At 37.6% G+C, this 21,362-nt stretch overlaps 2 protein-coding genes across 2 annotated transcripts; one reads left to right on the top strand and one right to left on the bottom strand.

The window, feature by feature from the left end:
* Positions 1-6,497: 6,497 nt before the first annotated feature.
* On the bottom strand, positions 6,498-16,033 carry LOC129241565 (tonsoku-like protein). Its single transcript, XM_054877963.1, has 9 exons — positions 15,873-16,033; positions 15,552-15,809; positions 15,320-15,491; positions 14,836-15,266; positions 14,234-14,761; positions 13,218-14,029; positions 12,270-13,075; positions 12,015-12,190; positions 6,498-7,751 (listed from the first exon to the last, which is right to left on the bottom strand). The coding sequence occupies exons 1-9, from the start codon at positions 15,883-15,885 to the stop codon at positions 6,697-6,699; spliced, it is 4,251 nt and encodes a 1,416-aa protein (XP_054733938.1). The 5' UTR covers positions 15,886-16,033; the 3' UTR covers positions 6,498-6,696.
* A 1,172-nt stretch (positions 16,034-17,205) lies between these two features.
* On the top strand, positions 17,206-20,646 carry LOC129242442 (flap endonuclease GEN). The gene is made up of 7 exons (XM_054879073.1): positions 17,206-17,344; positions 17,406-17,621; positions 17,701-18,013; positions 18,099-18,252; positions 18,317-18,452; positions 18,516-18,683; positions 18,938-20,646. Exons 2-7 carry the CDS (start codon positions 17,464-17,466, stop codon positions 20,418-20,420), a joined length of 2,412 nt encoding a protein of 803 aa, XP_054735048.1. The 5' UTR covers positions 17,206-17,344; positions 17,406-17,463; the 3' UTR covers positions 20,421-20,646.
* Positions 20,647-21,362: the final 716 nt, after the last annotated feature.

Below are 21,362 nucleotides of genomic sequence, written 5' to 3'. Positions count from 1 at the left end.
TGAGTGGCCAAAACTCTTTTTTCTTAGGAAAAGGCCATAAAAACGATTAAAACCACGTTTATTATAGTTTTTTAACTCTATGAATGCGAATCTGAAGTCAAAATTAAAAAAATCAAAATGGCGGATCCAAAATGGCGGACATGAATTTTAAAAAATCCGTATTTTGGCTTCAAAATCAGAATCTAGGGGTTTAGAACAAAGAAAATACGTCTAGAATTAGCTGTACTCATACACCCAGGATACACCGCGAGGAGGATTCTAGTACGATTTAGTATCCCAATTTTTTTTTGTAATTTTTGTAATTTTTATTTTTTTTTTTGTAATTTTTGTAATTTTTAATTTTTTTTTGTGATTTTTAATTTTTTTTTGTAATTTTTGTAATTTTTAATTTTTTTTTAATTTGACTTAATTTTTGAATCTGCATTTAAGCTCAATTTATTTAGAATCAGAAGTTTCTTCTTCTGATAGTTCAAGTTCATCCAGAAGTTTGTGAACGTCATTAGACGCAATCATTTCATGATCGCGTTCGGCCTCTGTTTCATCTTCCGATTCATATTCGTCTTCATTTGCACTGGCACTGCTATGATCATTTTCCATATTTTGAGTATCTAACAAAAGTAACTGTTTAACTTCTGCTGAAAGTGGTAAACGTCTTTTGTTATTAGCTCTAGACAACCTGTTCATACTAGACAGTAATGGATCAGAAGTATCTAGTAATCGATTAAAGAGATCCTCTAAGTTTGTTTTCCTATCACATTGCCTACTGTGCCTGAGTCTGAAGTTTCTGTAATCTTTGTTTCTCGATTCAGATGCCTCTTCTCCATATACACCAACTGGTAAAGTACAATGTCTTATTATTTCTCCAGTATGAATCAAGATTTTATGAAGAGTTGCTGGCATTGGATACCAAGGATACAAGGTAACATACAAGCTTGCAGTGGTTAAGGGGTTATATACCTTGTGTTTTTCAAAAAAATCAAAATAAATTTTATTTCTTTATCGTAAAGTACAATCCCTTGAGAACATTTTCCAAAAATTTCATAGAGATCTGAGCAATATATCGAAAGTTACAGCGTTTTAAATTGTGCGTCGTCACGTCCTGAGCGTACGGCCTCATGCGGCGCTTGAAACTTTAAACGCGATTATCTCAAAAACGTGTTTTTCCAAAAATGCTTTTGCGGTGGACGCGATTGCAAAAAAAGTATTCAACCGATTTTTATAATTTTTTTTTTAAATTGTTCGTAATTGATGTCGCCTCTTAGTGAACGATCAACTTTTTATGTATAAATTTTTATTTTGCAGATATGAATTTTTTAATGCCGATTTTAGGACTGTAGAAGTGGAGTTTTTTAAAAACATGTTCCTATTTTCACAAAAATCAAAATATTTAATATATTGATCGTTCACTAAGAAGATATAACCCTATACTAATGAAATCTTTTCGATTTTTTGATTTCAGTTGACTTGGTGGACTTGAATCGCGTCCACCGCAAGCCTCTTCCAAAAAAAGGGTCTTGGGGGAAAACGCCATAACTCCGCCATTTTTAAATATTTTTACACAAACAAAGCCTTTTTTTTCTTTAAACATTGTAATATCCAATAATAAAAACTTTTATACAATAAAATTATTGCTACATATCTTTAAAAAAAACCCAACTTTCGCTAATTTCACCGGACCACAAGGTATATAACCCCTTAAGCAGAATTCTTCAAATTTTTCTGTGTTGATTGGTAGCTGACAAGAAAGGCAAACTAAAATAATTTTCAAATTATTTACGAACTGGCAATCAATCTTTAAGCATTCAGCAAAAATCTCTGCATTTCATTTCATATTTCTCTACTATGACTCTGACTCTGATTGTTGCGCAGTTAGAGTCATAGCTTGGAGTCCTAGTTTGACTTGTGCGCTATCAGCTCTACTCTGTAGCTGACAATGTTTAACTACATAGTTAGAGCAGAGCATTATTTGGGGTACTACTGCTGCTCTGAAGTAGTAAATGCAAACACTGAATTAAACTCGATTTTCCCTCGGTAGTTTTGGCTCAAACATTAATGGGTCAGAATTATTTGAGATTTCTCTCACACTAATATCGATATTTCAGACATGTTTATGAAAAGGCGCAAAAAGGCGCATATATACCTTATTTAATACTTCTTTACGAACAATTTGGCATAAAATTTAACTCATTTGATAGGAGAACTTTGGGGAACTTTGTTTTCAAAGGAAGTCATGTATGAATAAAAAACAGATTTTGTTGATTAAATGTTAAAAAAAAAAACTTATTCAACATAAATACACATGGTTTCAATTATAAATTATTTTTTGATATCCATAAAGAAAAGTTATGGACGATAATAACATCTTGAGTAGTATTTTTCACAACAACTTATTGATAAACATTGTTTGAAAGTGTTAAAAATCGAACTAAAACTTTGACTTTGAACTGTTACATAAAAAAAACTAATTGATAAAAACTAATGAAACTTCATAATTTGGTGTAAAAAATTACTCAAAATAAGATGATGTTATAAATTTCCTGTTTAAATTAAGTCGAAAATTTTTATTTTTGGCCACTCACTCGGGTCTTCTGGCCCAGTGTGAGTTACAACAACATTCATTGATAAGGTCTGATTAGTTATTCGCCTAAACCCTCACTCCACTGCAAGGTGCCTGTCTTCGCGAGAGGCATATTTATTTATATGCTCGTGCAAACATTGCAAAAGGTGATAAAGAAAAGATAACACAATTTAAACAAGTTATTTACCTTGCCATATACAAGTATATTTTGTAAAAAAAAAAACCAGGTATGTTTTCATCTAATCTTTAATACCGTCCTTTTGAATGTTTCCTTTTTTTCTAATGCGCATTTTTCTGATAATAAACCACAACTGCGCATTGATTTACGAGTATATTGAAGACCCATTCAGAAAAGGAGAGCCGGTTCTTGAATAGTCTATAAGTTTTTCCAATTATTGTAATTTCATATTATAACTTCAGCATCTGTGCGTCATTGCTGCTTACCAGCTTGGAATAAATACAATTAAAATTACCTAAGGCGCATTGAACAGATTGTTGTTGTTGTTGTAGCAGCATAAACATTCCCCCATACATGTAAGGGGAATGCAGCTGAAGTGGCAGTTCTTGGCCGGGAGTGTGATGCAGAAATGTGCCACGGCGATGATACATTACGTCGGGTAATGACGTTGATGGCCTCTGCGCCAAAGTGAACGACTACCTCACCTGCCATTCTCGTTTCTTCACTGCGATGAACCTACAACTTTCCCCCACGAAGTCCACGGCGACTCTCTTCACTACCTGGACAAAGGAGGTGAAAGTGCAACTTAAGGTAAAAGTCGGCGACACACCAATACCGACTGTTAGCAACCCCAAAATCTTGGGAGTTACCTTCGACAGTTTGCTCTCCTTCTCAGCGCATACAACCGCTATTGGAAACTAAAGTTCAGAACCGCAACAAGGTCCTCAAATCGCTTGCCGACAGCACTTGGGGCAAAGACAAAGAAATGTTGATATCGACATTTAAGGTAATCGGCCGGTCGGTTCTAAACTATGCTGCGCATGTCTGGAACGCATGTCTGTCGCCTGGAATTAGAGACTCGCAGTGGACGAAGCTACAGACTTGCCAAAACCCTGCCATTCGGACTACGACGGGATGTCTACTGATGTCCCCACTTCAACACCTACTCGACGAGGCTCAGATGCTCCCTGTGAAGGCGCACAACAATCTGCGTAGTTCCTGTTAGGGTGCTACCGCAGGTCCCACCTTTGCAGACATCTGCTTCAGCCAGAGCAGCCTCCCAGGTACGTCAGGAGGCACCTCCTCAATTACGCCGACAAGATCCAGGGCAAAACGAACAGACAATTGCTGAACCGGTCAGCGTACAGACAGACTATAAAGGAAATTCATCGGGAGACACTTACCACCTTCTTAAGCTCCCGACCACCGAATGTCGTAATGGGAATCCAACCCCCACCTTTTGCAGACGAAGCCCTCCAGCTTCCCCAAGAGTCCCGCGTAACCTTGGCACAATTCCGTTTTGTATACTATAGCAGGTTAAACTCCTACTTATCCAGAATCGACCCCGACATACTAAACATATTTCCGACATGTGAAGGCACCCGGCACGAAACTATTCACCTTTTCACATGCCCCTTAAAGCCCACTCATCTAACCCAACCTGTCGAAACAGCTAGTTTCCTGGGCCTACCGTTGGATGAGCTAGACAAAGACGACCGGGGATCTATATAACACTGACAGGGTTAAGTATACTGCTACAACAACAACCACATTATACAATACAAGCTTCGGACATCCGAAGAAGTACTATGACAGCAACTTTGATTGTTATATCATAGGGGATTTGATAGAGGAAGAGGTGAATAAAATGAAAAAAGAGCGTGTAGCGTAGTACACATAACAGAAGTGAAACTTTCAAGGCAGACAAAGAAAGAGGGAGAGATCCGAAAAAGAATGAGAGAGAGAGAGAAAGAATATATATCAAAATCAATTCACAATATTTGCAGAGAATACAAATAGACAAAATTTACAAAAAACGGAGAAGAGTCGACCGGTGTAGGTGAACGCCGGACACAAACCGTGGCAACAACATGCACTACTCCGAGCGTTTATCACCCGCACAAACGCAGCGATTCTAAGACCGCAGCAACGGCACAAACTACTACGGCAAACGGAATGGATGGCACTTTATAGTACGCACAAGCACTAGCCAGGAAACTGAAATAAGCGCCAAAATGTAGGCACAAAAAAAAACGCCAAAAAAATTGGGACCAAAAAACGCCCCAAACAGTAGGCACCAAGGAAATATAACGCCAAAAAGTAGGCACCAAAAATATATTTCCTACAAGTTTGCACCAACAAACAAGCGCCAAAAAGTAGGCTGTGTTATTTCTTACTAGAAATTAGCAATGACAAGGAAAAGCTCAGGAAACATAGCCTAAAGTGTATCTAAGATATATATAAGGTATAGCTGTCTCTCTCCTTTTTATATATTTTTTCTCTCTTTCGGACCGAAAATGCCCAAAACGTTGCATGGCCTTGAAATTTTACTCTCCATTCTCGCTCGTCCATCGACGCCTAAGAAGTTTCACTTCAAAAAAACTGTGTAAAGTGAAGTTAACTGAATGCAATCAGTTGTTCAGACCATAGATAACTCAAAAGTGCACAAAGGACCAGATTCTAGAAAAAATAAATTTGTTTGTTTACAAAAAGTTCAGTCAGTCATATGTTAACGAACGTTTGCTTGCAAGAATTAGGAAAAACTACTACACATTTTTGTGATATCGAACGGAACTAATTTTTTTATTTATAGACTTTGAAATTTTATAGACCAAAAACAAAAACAAAATAAATAAACATGCCACATACCTTCTGCTCAAATATGAACGAGACGTTATCAATAAAACGGTCCGCGGATGAAATATGGCAAAAATAAATTTTTTGTTTTTTGGTAGGACTGTTATAAGCTTGCATGGCAAATTTCAGCGTGATATGTCACATAGTTTGTTTTCTGTGCTACTGTAAACAAGTCAAGCTCGAGTGTGTTCTTCGAATTCTCTTTTATGACTTCAATTGTCTCAAAATGTTTTCCATGGAGCGGCAACTTGAGCTTGGGAAACAGGAAAAAGTCACATGGAGCCATATCAGGCGAATACGGTGCTTGCGGAACGATATTAACATTATTTTTGTTCAAATAATCGCAAACAAGACGTAATGTGTGAGCTGGTGCATTATCGTGATGCAAGAACCATGACTTGTTGTCCCACAATTCCTTTCTTTTAAGACGAATGTTGTCGCGCAAACGCTTTAGAACGTCTAAATCATATTCAGCGTTAACCGATTTTGCGATTTGTGCGATTTTCAAGCACAATTTCCTTTACTTTTCCAATGTTTTCGTCGTTTACTGATGTTGCTGGACGACGTTCATGAGGCAAGTTTTCAACCAATGTACGGCCCTCTTTGAACGATTTGTACCACAAAATAAATTGTTCTTATTGTTGCTTGTTGTTGTTGTTGTCGTTGTAGCAGCATAAGCATGCCACATACCTACATGTACAGGGAATGCTGCTGGGGTGACAGTCCTTGGCCAAATATAAATCATGGGAACGTTCTTTGGTTTCAGCAGAATGGCGCACCATTCACGCGGTTCATCAAATAAGCGATTCTCGGGGTACTACATTCCAAAGTGTATTAAACAAGTATTTGACATAGACTTATTTGAAAACAGGAAAATAATCACTTTATTTGTGTGCACTAACCCGTTTGTATATTTTGTACCTGAGGTACTTGCTCTAATTTCAATGATTTCATTTTCTGATTGCCAGGCATAAACTGAAAAATACTAAAATCACACATAAGCGCTGAGTGATTCCTGTAGCCTCTCAAGAGGCACTTTGTGGCGACCCAATGAAAATAATATCTTCGGTTCCGAGATGGGTCATAATTCACGATCATCGAATTTATTATTTACTTAAAGAAAACTGATAAAAGTTGATTTTTTAAACTACACACATACATACATACATATATTTACAAATTTAATTGTTAAAAATCTTGTTTACAAAAGTGCGTAATCTATTTCGTAACAATGCCAAATATTTAACAGAATAACTCCCATAAAATTCCTAATAAATCCATGTAAAGTTCCTTTTACCATTTATTACCAATGCTGATGGAGATCCTTCTCATTAATGTACAACAACAAACAATCAGAATAGGATTTTATGTGTGCTTTCTCGCCCCAATGCAATTGCCACAGACTGCGCAAGCGTCGCTCATATTCATCGTAGTTGTCTGCTATTGTTAACGAGATAAAACTTGGTATTTGTTTTAGCTGCTCCATCTTCTCCAAGCGTTCGTCATCCACTAAGTGCATACAATTCACCGCGCACAACTTGCGCAACTGTGGCAATTTGCAAAACACCATTTGCAAGGCAGCACCGCTTAATTTTGCATTGCCACTCACTGCGAGCAAATCTAAATCGCACGCCTTTTGCAGATTTTCAGTTATTTTATACATGTTCATATCACTAAGATGGCAGCCACAAAGTTGGATACGTCGAAATTTCTCGCATGTGCCACTCTCGAAGAAGGACGTAATATATTCGGCATTCATGCCGGAGTTACGCTCATCCGCACATGAACTTTTTTGCGTATAGCTTAAATTTAACTCTCTTAAACGGGATGCATTCAACTTGGTTAACAGTTGACGCAAGGAATCATTAGTGAGTTGATTGTAACTAATATCAATTGCACTCAATTGGTAGAAAGCCAGATCATGGTCGTGCAAATTCGTTATATTACAATTTGATAGCGAAAGTTGTTGTAGTGACTTTCCGGCACTACTGTTGCAAAATCGTTCTAAGATACGTAAACTGGCATTCCCTAATGGATTTTGACTCAAACTTAATTCTTCTAGTTCCTCAAGCCCACCTGGCGTTGAAAGCAAAACGTCTACCCCCTCCGAAGTTATAAAGTTACCTTGCAAATTCAGCGTTTTCAGCTGTTTTAGTGTTGGTATAGATTTGGCTAACTGTCGACAGCCCTCGTTTTGTATAAAATTATTCTTTAAATTAATGACGCGCAGATTGGCCTGATGCAGCACTGCCTTGAAGATAGGTTCGGTGATTGATGGCAGTAACCAAGAGTCAGTGAGACAAATAACATTAGTTGTTTGAGTTTGTTCCAAAGCAGACAAAATCTCGCTATTTACATCTGCAAAATAAAATTAAATCAATTAGATAAACTTGTTACTGTTTAATCTGGATACAAAAAAAAAAGGAATTAAGCCTTCCTTAGATGATTAGAGGGGTCTTTTTCACACATCGATTTAAAGAATTTCATTTCGCGCTCTATGAGAGTACCCACTTGAGCTTAAAACCAAATTTAATTAATTACACAGGCCTGCGAAATTTAAATTTTAATTTTTTTTGGGATAGAAAATTTTTTTTTCAATTTTCGACAAAAGGTCGCATAGTACAACTCTTACGCCAATAGACGTTATACCCAACGTATACGTAACTGAAACTGTTAATTTCAAAATGTCATAACTTTTTTTTTAAAAATCGTACAATAATTTAAAAAAATGGGTTTTAAAACTAAAGAGTTGTACTATGCAACCTTTTCGTCGAAAATTGAAAAAAAAAATTTTTCTATCCCAAAAAAAATTATCAAAAATGGCTAAAATGGCCATTTTTTGACCTTTTAGGCTTCATTTACCAAAAATCCTGACGTGATGGAGCATTTTGAAGGTGAGATTCGTTTTCAGCGCATAAAAAACTACAAGAAACAAGTACAGCCATTCTAGAAACTCACCCTCGCAGGACTGTGTTATTTACAAGGATATACGCAAACGGCATTGCAAGCGCACCTTTATTTAACATTTTTGCAAATTTAGGTTCATAATAAATGCAAAACTCTCTATGTGGATGTAAGACAAAAAATATTCCGTTCCCATGACAGTCGGTTCTACGTTACCGGAACGACCCGGATTTATATCCGACCAAGGACTGTCACTCCAACAGCATTTCACGTGCATGTATGGGGAATGTTTATGCTGCTACAACAACAACAACAAAAAATTCTAGAAGTTTTATACCCTGTAATAATAAATAAAAAACAATAAAAGCAAGTCAGATTAGATTAATTGTAAATTCTTATTTTGTTTATAAGTTTGACCCGAAAAGTAATAAGAATTTACTCTAGAATGTTATAAGAAAATTGTATTTTAGTAACTGCAGTGATTAATAAATTGATCAACACAAAATTTAAAACATTGCGAGTTCAGCCAGGAAATAGGTTTACTTAGAAAAGAAAGACTAAGTTAGCAATGAAATGTTACAAATGTTAGGGTTTCCGGTAATTACTTGTTGCAGTCTTTAAGCATACCAACAAGGGTTATTGAACTTGTTATTATGACCCTTACAAATACGACGGCAAAAGTTATAGTGCAAGGAGTATGCACGGAACCGTTCTCTATTGCCTCAGGAGATAACAAGGAGATTCCCTCTCAACAGGCAATATATATAATTGGCGGGTACACCGTTTTTGGGTGTTTGGCCGAGCTCCTCCTCCTATTTGTGGTGTACGTCTTGATGTTGTTCCACAAATGGAGGGACCTACAATTTCAAGCAGACTCCGAACGGCAGATATTTTTATGAGGAGCTTTTTCATGGCAGAAATACACTCGGAGGTTTGCCATTGCCTGCCGAGGGGCGACCGCTATTAGAAAAATGTTTTTCTTAATTTTGGTGTTTCACCGAGATTCGAACCAACGTTCTCTCTGTGAATTCCGAATGGTAATCACGCACCAACTCATTCGGCTACGGAGGCCGCCATGCAATACTAAACGAAATATAGCAAACCCGAATGGAAGCATCTACAACAAGCCATTTCAAATGTGTGCCTATGCAGATGATATATGTACTACTAATGGTAAAAACTAGAAATGAGCTGCAGTTCAAAAAGCTGGAGGAAAGAATGCATCTAGCTGGACTCATTATCAATGCAGAAAAAACTAAATGGCAATAATCTGGAGTGTGGGGCATACACATTCCAATGTGTAAATCAGTTCACCTACTTGGGCCTTGCATTATCAGCCAACCAAGACATGCCGGTAGCAATCAATGACAGAATACGGACAACCAACAAAGCATATCGCACCCTAAATACAAAAGGGTCACAACTCGAAATTTTCCAAAACTGAGTTTTTTGCATAAATTAATTCAGAGTACATTTTTCTAACTGCTGCAAATATTTCGTTCACATAACTATCTTCTTTAACTGGAAAAATACAGTTATGTCTATTTTTATGTCAAGTGTGTTGCTTTTGCACGATCAACTAAAGAGAATTATTTTTAGTTGCGTTAATGGGCTCAAGAACAGCTGATTACTGTTATTACACATAAAGAGTTTTATTTTGAGTTCTGCCTCTATAACTGTAAAAAGTGATCAATTTCGTGGTATATTATCTTGCATTGTGCCTCTTTAGTTGTGAAAAGTGAGTTCAATTAGGTTAGGAAACTTATAAAATTAAAACATTTTATCAGTTAAAAAGGCACAACTTAAGATAATATCACTAGTTAATCGAAAAAATTTCAGTTAAAGAGTCATAAATCAAAATTTTGTTTTATTTTCGCAAACATAATATAAAATTGAAAAAAATATAATAGAACCTTCTTCAATGTTGTATATTTTCATGATGGAACAATGTTTTCTTTAAATATTACAATAATTTTTACATAAAACGTTTTTCGTCTCTCCTGAAGATCTGAGTATTTATTTTGAGTTGTGACCCTTTTGTATTTTTGGTGCGATATGTATAATGCTAACCTAAAATTGCTCAGATCTAAAATATTAACACGTAAGCAAAAATTAAGAATGTATGAAGTATTGATACGACTTGTGCTTACTTATGGCTGTGCACGATGGGCGTTGAAAGCTAACGAGACAAAACAGCAGCAATGTGCTTTAAAAGAAGAGTGCTCCGAAAGATCTATGGTCCGCTTAGACTGGCAGATGGTACTTATCGCATTAGGCACAATGCCGAACTGGAAGACTTACTTTTTTTTTTTGTCGGGACAACTAGCAAGTGCAGCACTCAGACATTAATTGAGTCCATTTTACTTGGATTCCCTTTTAATTTTCTTTAAATCTACCCGATCTCCGAAGAAATCTGAGTAGATCTTGTGGTGCCAAGGAGCCAAGTTGGTCGCTTCTTAACACATCAGTGCCAAAGACTTCAAACCTGATTCGAGCGAAGGCGGGGCAGACACACAGGAAGTGGACCGCCGTCTCATACTCCTCTTCACAACCTGGGCAGAGTACACTGTCTGAGATGCCCAACCTTTCCTTGTGCTTTGCCCACAGAAAGTGACCCGTCATCAGTCCAACCAGCCGTCTACACTCCCCTCTGCCTAATGACAGAAGGGTTTGCGACAGTCGATCGGACATGACAGGTAACATCAGTTTTGTCCATCTGCAGCCTCTCTCAGCCTGCCAAGCTTGCTTGTGGGTGGTAGTTACCCATTTGCTAACCGTGGCCGTGATGGCCGCAGAAGGGAGTGGCAACACGGGCTCTGGGCCAAAGAAGTTAGCTAAGGAGTCAGAGGTCTCGTTACCCGCGATACCCATGTGTCCCGGGACCCATGTTAGCATCAGGCTATTATGTCTACCGACATAGTTCAGCCTGGATTTACAGGACTTGACTACCCCTGATGTGGTTGGAGGGCTGTCTAAGGCCATAAGCGCAGCTTGGCTGTCGCTGCAGACACATATAGATCTGCCTCTCCATCGTTTTTCCACAACAAAGTTCATCGCTTCTTGAACTGCATACACCTCCGCTTGAAACACAGATGCATGCATTCCAAGAGCAAAGTGCAGTTTTGTCCCGCTGGATTCCACGTAGACCCCAGAGCCGGAGCCATGCTCGGTCCTGAAGCCATCCGTAAAAATGCGAAAACAGTGTTTGCCGGGCTCATTTTCTGAGTCTTCCCACAACTAAGCATCTGGTAGCACAACACTGTATCTCTTTTCAAGTACGACTCTTGATGGCATGGAGTCAAGGGGCATGGAGAGAATCGTGGGATCGATGCCCATGCCTTCTCTGTGTTCCAATGCCGGACAAGGGCCCTACCAGTTCCCACTGTGTTTCAGTCTGCAGATGACCTTCAGGGCCTCTCCTTGGATGAAAGCATTAAGTGGTGGTAAACCAATCAGAGCATCTAGTGCCGGGCCTGAAGTAGTCGGAAAAGCTCCGGTGCAACGGATGGCCACAGTGCGTTGTAGTCTCGATAAGGTCCTCCTTAAGAAACACACTATAATAAGATTTATTAAGTCTCAACGACTTAGATGGCTGGGACATGTGGCTAGAATGCCAAGAGAGCGATCAACGAGAAAGGCACTAGATCTTTGCCCAATTGGCGAAAAAAAGGGTAAAATCTATTGTATACATATGTATGTAAAGTTCAATTCATTCACCTTTCTTCAGCTGATGGCACATTTCTTCGTAGCGCTGCGCAAGTGGTGATATCTGCCAGTCCAGCACAGTTGCCAAAATCATATTCTGCTCAAGCGCCACATTTACCGAATCATTTTCTTCGTATGCAAATCCATCCGCAGTTTTCAAACGCAGCACCGGCTTTAATCCCACCAAGCTGTAAGGAATGGCAAGCATAATAAAAAGCATAAATTGATACATACTACAAATAGACTACTAAGCAAATTTTGTATTACTTATAATAACGTCTTGCCGCCTCCTCAGCCAACCAACGTATATTAATATCGTTTAGCTTTTTCCGTTCAATTGGCACTAACAACAATTCATTCTCTACTTTAATCTTAAATGAAACAGTTGTTGGAATAACTTGTGTGCTTTGTACTTTAATTGGTGACGACTTCGAGGGAGATATCAGTAAATGTATGGATGTTGTCGTTGAATCTGCCTCGTTTGTAAATGAATTGCCTGGCGCCACATCAAGGGAATCCTCGCCAAATCTGGGACTTTCACTGCGAAAGCGACAAAAACCATTATCAAGCAGCGATGACTGTTGCTTTGTTTTACTTTGTTTACTATTTGGCAAATTCGAACTGGTACTAATATTGGATGAACCGGACAAACGTAATTTGCGCACTTGTTTTTGACGTTGTTGCTTTGTGGTACCGGCTGATGCATCCAAAAGCACCTGAAAAGCATCATCGGGTGCTAACATCGTATCTGCACTCCAACTAGAATTTGTTGAATCGGTGTGTAAGTTTTCTTTAGAGGTCGATGCTGCTTCTTTAATAGGGGTGTGAAAACGTCTTTTTTTGCATTCTGGACCTAAATCATCAATTAGCCAATCATCATCATCTACTTCATTCCCATCCAGCAATGCGCTGCGTCGAGTTTTCAGAGTTTTTGAATAACTGGCCGCGGAATTTAAACTCTCGTAAGTATCATCGTTAAGTGTGGTTGAGCGATTTGGGTGTTTCAATTGTGCCATTACTGTTTTATACTCCATGCCAGCGGATTTGTCACGTGGAGATTTCTTGATGTATTCCTTAAAAAAACGTAAGCCAGTAAAATATTAATTTCACAAATATGTTAGTGGTTCAGTAGCTAAGCAATAAACTGATAATTAGAGATGTATTACATTTCTATTTAGTTAGATACATTTTTTTTTTTTGCTTCTTGAATAATACCTTGGAAACCCTTCTGCTTTCACCAGACCGATTCAAACTAGAACGTATACGTCCGCCACTATGTAATTCTTCTCCTACCAACGTTTTGTCACCGCTATCGGACTCCACATCTGATATAGACTCAACTTGTGCATTTGTTAATGCTGCCGCTGGCTTCTTACAAATGCCCGTCTTTGAAAGTGTTGTCAATAGTCTGGCTCTTATCATTTCATACTGTGCTTGTTCGCCCTCCGTTAAAGTTGCTGAACGCCGCCATCTATCTAAGCCAACCAAACATGTTTCGCCAAAATCTGTTTTAATGGCCGTATCAGCGCCACGATCTAATAGCAGTTCAACTACATCGAGAAACCCATTCGAGCAGGCATCGTAAAGTGGAGTTATGCCGTCGCAACTTAAACCTCCTTTATCGTTAATGGCAACAGCTGAACCGCGATCTAGTAGTAGTTCTACTATATCACGAAATCCATGATTGCAAGCTTCATGCAATGGAATCCAGCCCGCATGATCCCGCACATTGACCACATGCCCTTGGTCGAGAAGTCGCCGAACTAGCTCAATATTTCCCGCTATACATGCTTGGTGCAGCTGTGTTTCGCCTTTATTATTGCGCTTAATCGTAAGAGCGCGAACTCCACGTGTAGCGCGATGTGGCCGTGGTTTTTCTGTCTCATCTAAATCACTCATATCTGAATCGGTTAGATCATCGAGACAAACATCATCACCCAATTCGGGTGTGTTTTCATCGTTGCAAGCTGCCGAGTCCGCCTCTGACTCAGTGTCGCTTCCATCGTCGTCAAGTTTTAAATTTATGCCTATAAATAAACAGAAGAGCATTTATAGTGCTATCTGCGTAATCCCGGCACGCTATAGTCCGGACACTACTACAATTTTGAAATTTCACATTTGTTCTCTATAATTGGGGCACTACAGTAATGTGCATGGCCTTGGGATTCTGGCTGTCAGGATTACCGAGATAGCACTATATATCTGTTAATGTACTTTACCAAAGTGCTTACCTTTCTCTTTAGCTTCCTCTATTAATTCATCTGCCAACATTTGCATTTTGTGTTTTAGCATCAATCTTTTGAGCCGCACAAAAACCACTCGCTCTTGTTTTTTCCGTTCTCTCTCATTACTGTTTTTTGCCGCTTGCTGCTTTGCCTTTTGGTAAATATCCTGTATGGTCCAAAATGATTGTCGCTGAAGCTCGCACACGTCAGCAATAGCACATAGTGTTGAAAACGCTTCCGTCGGCACACCTTCATTCAGCTCATATTCTTTCCACAGATATATTAGCGCCTGGTCATATTCTTTGTTGTCTTTGTAGGTCTGATACAGACTGACATAAATCGGTATTAAATTTTTTGCGGGCTCAGAGTTTTTTTCGGCGCAATCCAACATTTGCTGGTAGTACTCAATAGCTTTAGAGTAGTTTTGGAGTTGGCAACATCCATCGCCAAGTTTCTCATATAAAGTTTTCCGCTTTGTGTAGTCAAGTGAGCTGGTGGTGACCAATTCGTCTAAAATTTGACAAATTTTCACGACTACAAATAGGAAAGCACATTAGTAGCAAACAAAACGAATACAAAAAAAAATTACTTTTTTCTATTGAACCAACCTACGCGCAGCGATTTTTCAATTATGGTCCGATCGTTTTCGTCGGGTGTGTTCTTTTTGTAGGCCTTAGTTAGGATTTGTTTAGCGCTTGCAAAATCGGCATCTTTAATCAAAATCTCCGATTTTGTAATAAGAGTTTCGCAAATTTTCTTGACCCTATTCGGCAAGCGTTTCGCAACTTCCAACGCTAAATTGCAAAAGCGTAGCGCTAAAATCGAGTCATGTTTTTTATAGAAATAAAGCAAACTCATCGAAATGTAACATAAGTGTGTCAATTCGAATATATCATGCGATTTGCTTATTTTAATGGCTTTTTCCATGTACGAAATTGATTCTTCGAATTCTTCCATATGTTCTTTCACAACACCAATATTAAGATAGCAGCGCGCTTGCATATCCAACTGCTCCAGTTTTGAAATCTGACCTGAAAGTCTTCATACAAATATGTCAAGTTATTGTTTTTGAAATACTTATGTTCAACTCACTCCTTAATTAAAAGTAAACTTTTGAGAAAAGCGCGTTCAGCCTGCCTCAGTGGATCCATTGCGTTAGATTTCGAGCTCTCTATAACGTTTTGACCATGCAACAAGTGTGCACGCCCGAGCGTCGCGTATGCCCGTTGCTCCTCCACTTTGTTGTGTAATTTCTTAACAATATCTTTGAATAATTATTAAATTTTATTAATTTGTTTTCAATTCTTCAATATCAATAACTCACCGAGATATAGGTTTATATGCTCCTTAGCCTTGCCAAATTCGCTAAGCAACATGAACATTTCTCCAATCATTCGATTCGCTTTCGCCATTTCCAGCTTTTTACCCAATTTGGTGTAAATTTCAGCTTCTTGCTGATATTCATTGACGGCATTTTGATATTTACCTTGCTGATTGTAGAAATCACCTAAATTATTGCAACAAATGGCCAATTGCTGATAGTTGCCTTCACCTCGCGCCTTCTCTTTTCGTTTAATATATCCTTTCAAATAAAGCAATTAATTATATGGGTCTTCTTGTCCAAAACATTTTCAAAATCACTTACGTTTCTCATCCATACGTTAACGTTTGTATTCGAACTACTGCATAAGCTAGAATAATGTAAAACTTCATAAAAAGTTGAATATATATTTTTTGCGTTTTAAGTTACTCTCAAATTGCAATTTGGAAATATACAATTATGCCTGATGAGTAGGCTTGGCGCAAATTTCGTAAACAATTGGTGATGGGTTAACATCGGTATATAAGAGGAAACACTCAATAATTTTCCCATCACCGATAAGAATTTCCAAGTATCTCATTTCGCGTTATCGATACTCAACATATCGATATTACCAAATTACATGACAATGACAAGTCGAATTCATTAGAGGTGGTGACACTAGACCATTGTACCTTGCACAATGCACTAGACTTGGCCTAAAGCTGATATCAGTAAGTCAGTTGATTTTTTTAAATATGTCAGCACAAAATAAAATGACGAAAAGCCGTTTCATTCACATCATCGCCGTGTGCTTCTACCTCCAAATGCATGTCAGCTTTTCAACGTACTCCCATGAACAGAATTGCAGCGGACAGCGTGTAACGGGTTAAGAGGTACCCGCTGTCAAAGTTAGAAGACATTTAATAGCATGAAAGTGCAAAGAATTGCGGTAAAATATTAGATTCATTTCTGTTTTATCCGACGTGCTGAAGACTCAGGGTTGCTTCTCGGATCTTTTGATGGCAATGGGTTTTTTACAAGCGACAGCAGGCGTAACAAGCAAATAATATTCGATTTGTATAAAAAAGACAAAGTATCAATTTTTTAGAAATAACCAATAATTATATACATACAAATATATATATAATTGGCGCGTACACCCTGTTTGGGTGTTTGGCCCAGCTGCTCCTCCTGTTTGTGGCGTGCATCTTGTTGTTGTTCCACAAATGGAGGGACCTACAGTTTTAAGCCGACTCCGAATGGCAGCCATTCGGCTACAGCGGCCGCCAATTAATTAGAAATAACTATAATCACAATAAATCAGATGAATACGAATTATAAAAATACATCCAAAGACAATTATTTTGCGATTTTAGGTGGATGACGCCATGGCAAGAAAGTGTATGGGTGTGTGTATATTTACGGCATTCGGCTACTCTTCCTCTTCACAAAGAAGTAAATTCCCTTCAGTTTATTTCAGCGAATTCGGAAAGCGCAACCTTGTATTTTAAAATTCTTGATGTACAACCAGTCCAGGTGGAACCAATTCCTACAGGGTAACTTGTCCAAATAAAAATATCTAGTAACATTTTTGTACACAGTGGTAACATTTGATTTATTTTGACAATTCAGGTTTGTTATGAATTTAAAAAATAGCAGTTTTGAGGTTCCTGAAGCCGCCAAACAAATTAATAGGTATTAATTTAACATCCAAGGTGGCCTAGTTTATTCCGCCAAGGTGTATTGAGTAGAGAATAATTAGACCTTAGCACAGAGCACTTCGTTTAAGCAATACTAACAATAACATTGTGGAAGTACAATCTAACGTTTGAGGGCCACCGAATTAAAAAGTTTTTACTAAACATGATCTTTCAGGTCGCAGTGCTAAATCCCTTTATTATATTACTTAAGTAAACATATTTGCTTCCGAAAAATGGGTGTGAAGGACTTATGGTCGGTACTAACTCCACATGCCGAAAGAAAGCCGCTGTGTGAATTACGTGGTAAAATAGTTGCCATTGACCTATCTGTTTGGGTCTGCGAAAGTTTGAACGTGGTAGATTACTTTGTACATCCCAGGCATCATTTAAAGTAGGTACTAATAACGTAGATAATAAACATTTAATTTTATAAATATTTCATATATGTTTGTATGTGTATCGAACAAAAGAAACCTTTTCTTTCGGACATGCTACTTAATTTGGGAAGACGTGACACCCATTTTTATACTCGAAGGAGCGGCCCCCAAATTAAAAAGTCAAATAATAAGCAAACGTGCTGAATTGCAGTTTCGCGGTACCAAACCAAGTCAAAGCAAGAAAGCTGACACACAAGCATCGCAGCTGAAGGATAAGGATAAAGGGAGAACTCGATTTAATCATGTGCTGAAACAATGCGAGAACTTATTACAATCTATGGGTATACAATGTGTTTACGCACCAGGAGAGGCCGAAGCGTACTGTGCGTTTCTCAACAAAAAAGGGGCATGTATAGATCATAACAAATGCATACCAATTGTTGATTGTAATTCATATTATAGTTGTAATAAAAAACTCACTTTCATTCTAGTTAGTAGATGGGGTGATCAGCCAGGACTCGGATTGCTTTGCTTATGGTGCTTTACGTGTCTATCGTAACTTTTCAGTATCCACTCAAGGCGCACAAGCCGCTCAAGGCGGGGCAGTTGATATTTATGACATGCAAGAAATTAGAAAAAAGATGGGTTCGTACACTTAAGGAGGCTTTGAATTTTAATTGGAGATCTTTATTATAAATACATTCACTAGACTTTGGCCAACACAAGACCATTGTAATGGCGCTACTCTGCGGGTGTGATTATTGTCCCGAGGGCATTGGTGGCATTGGACGCGATAGTGTCCTAAAATTGTTCAATAAATATAGAGAGGTGGAAATTTTAGAAAGGTATGAAGGAATGTGAATATTTCAGGCTAATCAGTTAAGAAATTTTTAAGATTTTTTATGTAGAATAAGATCTTGGCGACATGAAGACAGTAAATATACTGCATTGGAGATGCGTGTTGATGATAAAATGATTTGCAGTAATTGTGGACACATGGGACGTACACAAAGTCATACAAAGAGTGGATGTGGGATTTGCCGCACTAGCCACGGTTGCGATGAAAGTCTATGGAAGTAAGTTTAAGACTGGCGGTTATATTTTTGTGTTAATGACAATTCTACCGGGATGTCAATAGACTTCTTATGTGATAATTTAACTGATTTTACATTGTAAACCGGCACCGTTTAAAAAAAAATATTTTTTCTTCAAGTAAACTTATTTGAAAAGAATTTATTTTTCTTCTATCAAATTTATTTATGTAATAATATTTCTAAGCTTGATACAATGTGTTCCTAAAATATATGGAGACGTTATTTTGTATTTATAGGGAAGAACGTTTATCTTTAAAATCCGAACTGATGCTTCGTAAGAAAGCTTTGGCTGATCCCTCTTTTCCATCTGAAGAAATAATCACGGAATTTCTTAACGAACCTACCACTATGCCCAGATTAAATATGATTTGGCAGCAGCCTAACATAGTAAAGTTTGTAAAACAAATCGGACACCTTCTCCAATGGACTGAAATTTATTGCTTTCAAAAATTTCTACCGATTTTGGCACGTTGGCAGTTACGAAACATGCAACGTATAAAGGAGTTGAATGCAGTCACATATTTATCTGTCAAAGAAATATTAAAAAAACGCATTGTGCGTGGAGTAATCAGCCTTGAAATCATTTGGCAGGATGAGCGTGGTTTCTTTAATGGCCTCATACCACAGGAACAGCTGCACGATTTCGAACAAGAAAATCCCAAAGGGCTTATAGAACTTTGGAGTACGGTAGAACCACTTTGTTTGGTTGAAAATGCTTATCCAAGCATTGTAACGACATTCATGAAATCGAAAGAAAAACCGCCGAAAGCAGCTAAAACTCGTCGAAAAGCTAAAGTGCCTGATAATAAGGGGGTACTCAGTTCATTAGAAAATCTTACTGATTTAATAACAGCCACTGAAGAAGTAGCTAAAAATATTAAACAAAAACCCAAAAGGCAATCAAAACGTACAAACCAAAAAAAAGGCTTGCAATTGATTGATAAATTCTTCAAGCAACAAAAACATTCTCCTCCATCTAAAGTATCAGCTGAGGTTCACACACCAAGGAAAAAACATACATTTCATGTTATCACACAGTGCTCTACACCGGTAACGAAAGCCTTGCCGTCGGATTTAGAAAGTGACTGCGACGAATTAACCCACAATATATCAGACATTGTAAAAGGAATCGTTTGTGTCAATGACCGATTTGGGGATCTTACAACTCATAAAGGCCGGCCATTACGTTACGAACCGCTTTCAAAAGACTTGAGTCTTTTATTGAATGAATGGAGTATAAAAGATGATTTAGATTTAATAAGCCAAAAGAGAAATTTATCAATTTGCTCTCAAAAAGATGAAAATAGTTCGCCTTTATCGAAACGTATATCCTTAGATGATAGTTTCGATGCTTTGGTCAATGCGAAGCGCCACAAATTGCATAGTTTAACAGAAAAAGCCAAAAAAATGAATTTGTTTAACGCTCTAGCCTCACCAGTAGGCACAGTAAGGACACATTTAGATCGCTTTAAAGAACGAAATTTTTTACAATCTTCACCAAAGCAAGCACAGCAGAATAGTGAAAAAGAAGATGACGTCGGTATGCGAGCGAATGAAGAAGCTCAAAATGTCAGTTACTTCTTCGACAAAAGTAATTATGAAAACGACGAGTTCGAGAAGTTAATGGACTTGAGCATATCGAGTAAACCAACAAAGAGCACCGATTACAATGATTCAATTGATTGCTTCGTTATTAGCGAAAGCAGTGACGAATGTTGATGGTTTCTAACGCTATTTTAATTTATTTATTTTTATTAGTAATGTAGCACGTTTCTAGGATGTATGATATGCTAATATTGTATTAATAAACATAAGTAAATTGTGATAATTTGATAATTCGAAAAACATACGTAGTTGTCAACGTTCATTATTAGATAAAATTAAATCTCACCACATTGAAAATGCACCTTGTCATACTTTTAAAAATTTATTATATGAATATACTTATAACCACCAAACTTACTTTATTTTGCTACAATTTTTGCTTACGTGTTTCGAACATTTTATGAACTTATATAAAATTTTACACGACATAAAATGCGTTAAAAATATTGGAATTTATATCGCAAAATACTTCTGTTTTTTGGGAGGAGATAATCGTTCGAATGAGGCGACAATTCAAAGGTTGGTGAACAAATTTCCAGGAACTGATTGTGTCGAGGATAGAAAGATGATTGGCAAACCAAATAATGGACTTTCTGTGGAGAATATTGCTGCTGTGGCGCAAAGTGTTGCTGAACAACCTTCAACATCGATATCTCGACGTTCTCATCAATTAGGTGTTCATGAATTGACTATTTGACCGATTTTACCTGTAGACTTGCTTATGGTGGACATTTAAATGATGTATTTTTTCACATGTAATTTTTAAGAGTTTTATTTGAATAAAAATAGTAAAACCCGAAAGAATCAAAACTTGTACATGGTCTATTTTAAAACGACATCTAGGGGTGCCTTTTGAAAAACCCTTTATATATTATATAGTTGCGACAAGTCTGTTTGTTGATAGCCGCTGAGGTGGAGGTGGACTTTAAATGAAAATATGATTTTTCGCTAAAAATGTGTAACATGTTTTTAATATTTCCCAATTTTTTCAAACAAAATGTGAACTATTTTGTAAATGCCTAACTGTAAACTAAATTTCTGGCAAATCACGGATGT

The sequence above is a fragment of the Anastrepha obliqua genome, chromosome 3 (genome assembly GCF_027943255.1).
Source record: "Anastrepha obliqua isolate idAnaObli1 chromosome 3, idAnaObli1_1.0, whole genome shotgun sequence".
Lineage (NCBI taxonomy): Eukaryota > Metazoa > Arthropoda > Insecta > Diptera > Tephritidae > Anastrepha > Anastrepha obliqua.
Note: the sequence above shows the minus strand (reverse complement) of the source record. Positions and strands in the feature narration are given on the sequence as shown.

Coding starts and splice junctions, on each gene's coding strand:
- LOC129241565 (XM_054877963.1), bottom strand. Junction 15,267..15,319: donor AGTTTACTTTTAATTAAGGA/GTGAGTTGAACA, acceptor ATTTGTATGAAG/ACTTTCAGGTCAGATTTCAA. Junction 12,191..12,269: donor GCGGCAAGACGTTATTATAA/GTAATACAAAAT, acceptor CATTCCTTACAG/CTTGGTGGGATTAAAGCCGG.
- LOC129242442 (XM_054879073.1), top strand. CDS start 17,464: ATGGGTGTGAAGGACTTATGGTCGGTACTAACTCCACATGCCGAAAGA. Junction 18,014..18,098: donor CGTTTCTCAACAAAAAAGGG/GCATGTATAGAT, acceptor CTTTCATTCTAG/TTAGTAGATGGGGTGATCAG. Junction 18,253..18,316: donor AGAAATTAGAAAAAAGATGG/GTTCGTACACTT, acceptor TACATTCACTAG/ACTTTGGCCAACACAAGACC.